This window comes from Pyxicephalus adspersus, chromosome 5 (assembly GCF_032062135.1).
Source record: "Pyxicephalus adspersus chromosome 5, UCB_Pads_2.0, whole genome shotgun sequence".
Taxonomy (NCBI): Eukaryota; Metazoa; Chordata; class Amphibia; order Anura; family Pyxicephalidae; genus Pyxicephalus; species Pyxicephalus adspersus.
This window is the reverse complement of record NC_092862.1, coordinates 85,191,099-85,197,098: the sequence shown is the minus strand read 5'-3', so window position 1 is coordinate 85,197,098 and position 6,000 is coordinate 85,191,099. Positions and strand designations below refer to the sequence as shown.

The 6,000-nt window shown below is 39.6% G+C and overlaps 1 protein-coding gene across 1 annotated transcript in view; it reads right to left on the bottom strand.

The window, feature by feature from the left end:
• Positions 1-513: 513 nt before the first annotated feature.
• ROPN1L (rhophilin associated tail protein 1 like) overlaps positions 514-6,000 on the bottom strand; it is a 51,363-nt gene continuing 45,876 nt past the window's right edge. The window contains exon 6 of the mRNA XM_072411975.1: positions 514-759. Within this exon, the coding sequence (XP_072268076.1) occupies positions 693-759 (67 nt within the window). The 3' untranslated portion in view covers positions 514-692. The remainder of the gene's footprint in view (positions 760-6,000) is intronic.

Here is a 6,000-nt window from a genome sequence, read left to right as displayed (position 1 = left end):
CATAACAAGAATTAGAGCATCCGTATTTAAAATTAAAATGCAAAGTACAATTAAAATGGAAAAGTGAAATATGAACAGATGCACAAAGTGACTAATTTGTCAGATTTGCAACAGCGGAAAAACATGAAAAAGTCTGGGCAGTAAAGCAAGCTTGTCATGTACGGGGATATTTGCTTGGAAGACAGTTGAGAAACTGTTAGTGAAGCCCCTCCCCTTCTATCACCGCTGCGATTAAGACAGTATGTGAGCGCAGAGCCTCTTGGGTTACTTATGTTATACATCCTTGGAGGGTCCTGACTGCTCCTTCAGTGCATGCCCGAGGGGGCATTTTCCTACATTGGGGGGAAAGAAATGACGATCCCACGCATGCACATTGACTGAGCATACAGCTAGAAAACCATGAACTTGGCTGGTATGATGTTCTGTGTCAGAGGCTGTGAAATGATGTAGCCAAACGAAGCGCTTGGCATCCAGGGACCTAGTGAATTGTTAAATAAAAAGCAGTGATAGCACTAATATTTCAAATTATTTTACTTTAAATATCATTTAGTTTACTCTTTAAACAAGTACAATTTCCATAATCAAGCTGGCAATAGTACTTTTAAATTTATTGTAAATATCTTATTTCTATTCAGTGGTGTTTTCAGTCTTTATTTTCTAGACGTATCTTTAATTATTTTATAATTTACTATTTAAGACAGAGGAGGACATAATGCACCTAAAAAGTTACTGGGTTGGATCATTCCATCTTGCTTTTTCCTAAAAGATAAAGAAGAAAAAATATCTTATTAGAATCACTGCTTTAGCTCCAATAACACCAAAACAAATATGTAATTTGCTATATACTCCAATGTTTTAAGCACCTATTTTGTATACAATTAAATCTAATTCTGTATAATAATTTATCTCCCATGTGTCTCTGTGTATTATAACATACAGATATAAAGAATTTATGGTTGTATCACACAGAGAGTGACCACTAAAATACAATCATACTTTAATTACAAACAGGATTTACAAAAATCATACTGCACTGAAGCATGATGGAGGATGTGATGAGGTTGAGACATTATGGGTGGAGTTGAATGTGGGGATGCATAAAACACAATTAAATATTGGAGTCTGCTATAGGCCCCCCAGTTATAAGGAAGTAATAGAGAATCAACTACTAGCACAGATAGAAAAAGCAGTAAAATCTGAAAATGTTTTAATCATGGTAGATTTCAACTACCCTGACATTGACTGGACTAATGGCACTACAGCAGGGGTCGGCAACCTTTTGAGTCGGAAGAGTCAAAAATTACAATTTACAAAATTTCAAAGTTTTTAAAGAGCCGCAAAAGTTTTTCTTGCCAACAATAAATAGTACTCGCATAAATAAAGTTTTTTGATAAAAAAAACTAATCTATTTATTCATAAGAAAAAATATCTATTTATTCATATATAAGTAGTGTTTTTCACCACAAATTAGATATTATATATATGGCATTATTAGATAATTACTTATTATTTAAGAAAAAAATTAAAACAATTTAACATTTACTTACAACACTAACTTGTCGTCGAAAGCGAATTGAAACCTACATAGAAACATCCGACGACGGCGTCATTCGAGAGCTTCCGATGGACTGACGACAGTGACGACGCGTGTCACGGGGGAGGGGTGCGGTCAAAAGCAAGTACAAGTGGCTAAGAGATAGAATCGGTGCCTAATCCTCGTTAAACGATTCAGAACGATTTTGAAATTTTTTTTTTTTATAAAATAAATAATATTTGCGTATGGAACTAAAGAGCCGCAGCTTCACATCCAAAGAGCCGCATGTGGCTCGCGAGCCGCAGGTTGCCGACCCCTGCACTACAGGAACAGCAAAAGGGAGGAAAATACATAATCATTTTTTTAATATCTTTTAATTGAAGGCAAGACAAGAAATAACAAACAGTAAAAAACATTACAAGCAAGATATACCATACAATCAGTTACAAAAAAGAAAAAACAGGATGTATTAGGCCACAAAAAACCTAGCGTGAATAACATAAAAGCATCCTGCATCCAAAAGATAATGAACAGAAGTGAATTACAGCAGATATACATCCTAATATATTGTCTTTGCCCCTTGATTTTTTAATTTTTATAAATGTGACCAATTATGCATAGAAAGATGAGAAAAATAACAACATAACCGGGGAACAAAACCAAGTCCTAAAACTAAGGTATACCCAAGGAATCGGTGGACTGTTCTCTCCACTTTCCCAGAAATTGAAATAGAAAAATAAAATTTTTACCCCTTTAATTTTTTTTAACCATGCGCCCTTATATTAGACAGATCTCTAATTACCTGCTCCCAAAGCTCTCCTGTCATACCAGATCACGTGGCGAAAGGTTTCTATAATATCATGCAGCTGGGATGGAGATAGTGAGTGCTGTAGATATTGCATCCACATTCCAAAGAACTTTTGTGGGTATGTGTTTAAGTGTTTGGTGGCTTCAGTTTTGTCAATCAACATAAGGGTTTGCAAATAATTAGTACATTGCGTTAATGTGGGGGGTGAGGTTCCATCCATTGCTTTAGTATAGCTTTTTTAGCTGCCATTAAACAAAGATGGTCAAATTTAGATAAACAAGAAGCATCACTTGGGGGGGGGTTCTCTGTGAAAAAGTGCTAAATGAGGTGACAAAGAATGGGTATTTCCAGTAACCCGAGTAATATATCGAAAGACTGATTTCCAAATATCTATTATCGCTGGGCAATCCCATACCACATGTTCTAAGGGAGCAAGTGGAAAAGTACACTTTAGGGCAAGCCACTATCCTTTGAGCCACCACATTAGAACGAAACTGTAGATTAAATGCATAATATGCTCTATGAATAATTTTAAATTGCAGTTCTCGCCACACCTCACTAATAATAGACTTCCTGACAATGGACCAACTAGCCTCCAATAGTTCTAACGTATCAGAATAAGGGCATTGTAAATAATCGGCCCATTTGGCCGCAAAATATAACCTGGATTCTACCCCTGTAGTGGCTTCTAACAATAGTGGATAGATATATGATACTGAATGTCTAGATGTAGGTGGGCCCAGCATTTGGCCTAAAGAAAAAGGTAGATGTGGTATAGAATAAGTGCCCCACGGTGGGAAAAAAACGGACTTGACCTGTAGATAAAATAGAAAGTGTTGGGAGGGGAGGGCAAACTTAGCCCAAATATCTAAAGATATTAGGCAGTTTGTGTCATCTAACAAATCAGTCAGCTTCATAATATTTCTCTGCAGTCATTTCCTCTCAAGCTTCCAGCCCACGAAACCTCTTCTCAACAATTGACTCCCTCCTAAACCCCACACCTGCTCCCCTCATAACATCCTTCTCTGCCCAAGACATTGCCACCTACTTTAGAGATAAAATTTACAAAATCAGACATGATGTCTGCTCACCGAGCCACTCCAACCATACCCACACCGTCTACTTGTAAATCATCATTGGCCTCCCTCAGCCCTGTTACTGTGGACGAAGTCTCTTCTCTTCTCTCATCATCTCCATCTACTACCTCTCCGCTTGACCCAATTCCCTCTGATTTACTCTGTGCCCATTCCTCCACCCTGGCCCCTGCCCTGACTAAACTATTGAACCTCTCCCTTTCTACTGGTAAACACCCCTCAGCTTTTAAACATGCCATAATTCTCCCTATCCTAAAGAAACCCTCACTGGACCCCTCCCTACCCTCTAACCACCGTCCTATCCCCCATATGTCTCCAAACTTCTTGAACGCCTTGTCTAAAAAAGACTCACCTATTACCTGAGCACCAACTCTCTCCTTGGCCCTCTCCAGTCTGGCTTTCGAGCTGCCCATTTCACCAAAACAGCCCTTACTAAAGTGGCCAATTACCTCATCAGAGCTAAGTCCCAAGGCAACTTTTCCCTGCTCCTTCCCCTTGATCTTTCCTCTGTTTTGAAACTGTTGATCACCCCCTTCTAATAAAAATCATGCACTCTATTGGTATCAGTGACACTGCTCTCTCTTGGTTTGCTTCCTATCTGTCTGACCGCTCCTTTCAAGTTTCTTTCAATGGTAGTTCCTCCTTGCCCACTCTCCTCCCTGTTGGTGTTCCCCAGGGGTCAGTCCTTGGACCGATTCTCTTTTCTCTGTACTCCTCCTCTCTTGGTAGTCTCATATCCTCCTTTGGCTTACAGTACTCATCATCCCCCCCCCCCTCAAAAATTCCAGATCTCCCCCTGACATATTTCTAACTGTGAAGAGTACTGTTTTTCAGCCCTCCCCTCAGGCACGTTGTCTTGGTGTCACCTTTGACTCTGCCCTCTCATTTACCCCTCATATTCAGAACATTTCCAGGTCCTGTCACTTTCATCTACGCAACATCTCCAAAATCCACCCCTACCTGTCCCAAGAGCACCAAACTCCTTGTACATGCGCTTATCATGACTACTGTAATCTCCTCCTCTCTGGTATTCCACTAACCCGACTCTCTCCTCTTAAATCTATTATGAATGCTGCAGCCAGACTCATCCATCCTTCCCTCCGCTCCTCTTCCGCTGCATCTCTTTGCAGATCTCTACACTGGCTTCCAATTTACCTTAGAATTAAATTCAAGCTCCTGTGCTTTGCCTTCAAATCTCATCACAGTTATTGTCCCACCTACATTTCTGACCTGGTAAAAAAATACTCCTTCAGCCGTTTTCCGCTCCTCCAATGACCTACTAATGACTTCCACACTCATGACCTCATCACATGCACCGATACAAGACTTCCAGAGCTGCCCCAACTCCTCGGAATGATCTTCCTTGTCCTATTTGGCTTGCTCCTGGCTTGCTCATTTAAAAGAACACTCAAACCTATTTTTTCAAACTTGCCTACCCATCTTCTTTTGTCTTTTGAAACCATCACTACTTCTCATCATTACATATCTCCCATCCTATTGTTTGTAAATCCCCCCACCTACTAGATTGTAAGCTCTTCGGGGCAGGGTCCTCTCCTCCTGTATCACTGTCTGTATTAGTCTGTCATTTGCAACCTCTATTTATTGTACAGTGCTGCGTAATATGTTTGTGCTATATAAATCCTGTTTTATAATAATAATAATACTACCTCACCTTGCCCATAATTTATACGCGTTATCTTGCAACCCCTGACAAAAACTAGGTGACGAATGCAATGGTGTCATAGCTTTGCCAATATCGATACAGCTTTTTAGTCTCTCACCATGCCAACAAAGTATCCCACAGTAGTAAATTTGTACGTACACTGCGTGTTATGCTAGCATATGGGGCATCAAGCAAGCCAAGCAACTACCAAGGTCGCACCAGTAAAGATTCCAGCTTGACCACTGCATAAAAAGATGTATCGTGCCACCAATCCTTTACATATCGAAGCAAACATGCTAAGTTGTACTTGCGTATGTCTGGGAAATTAAAACCAAGACATTGTTTAGATTGAACAAGTTTGGATCTAGCAATCCGAGGGGGTCTTACCCTGCCACAGGAAAGCTGTAAAGGCAGCGTTCAATTTCTGAATATCAGAATGTCTCAACAAAAAGGCAGTGTTTGCATGGGATATAATAAACGCGCAAAGCTAATCATTTTAAGTAAGTGGCACCGCCCCATCAGAGATAAAGGTAGAGATTTCCAGCTCTGTAGTTCTGCCAAAATCTTGGTAATAATAGGAGTATAATTCAATTTATACATATCCGGAACTTGCCTAGTGACCTGAACTCCCAAATAGGTAAAAGCATGTTTGACTAATTTCAAACCCAAATTACGTATACCGGAAAGTAGTTCAACAGGCACCGTAGGATGTAGATATAAAAATTCACTTTTGGTATAGTTTATACGAAAGCCATAAAAAGATCCAAAAAACTGGTATGTCGCAGTTTTTTAGGAAAATCTTTTTCTGGGTTCCCCAGAAACAGCATTACATCGTCCGCAAACATGGCTAATTTGACTTGTTTGTTTTGAATAGTCATCCCTGTAAATACATTTGGATCAT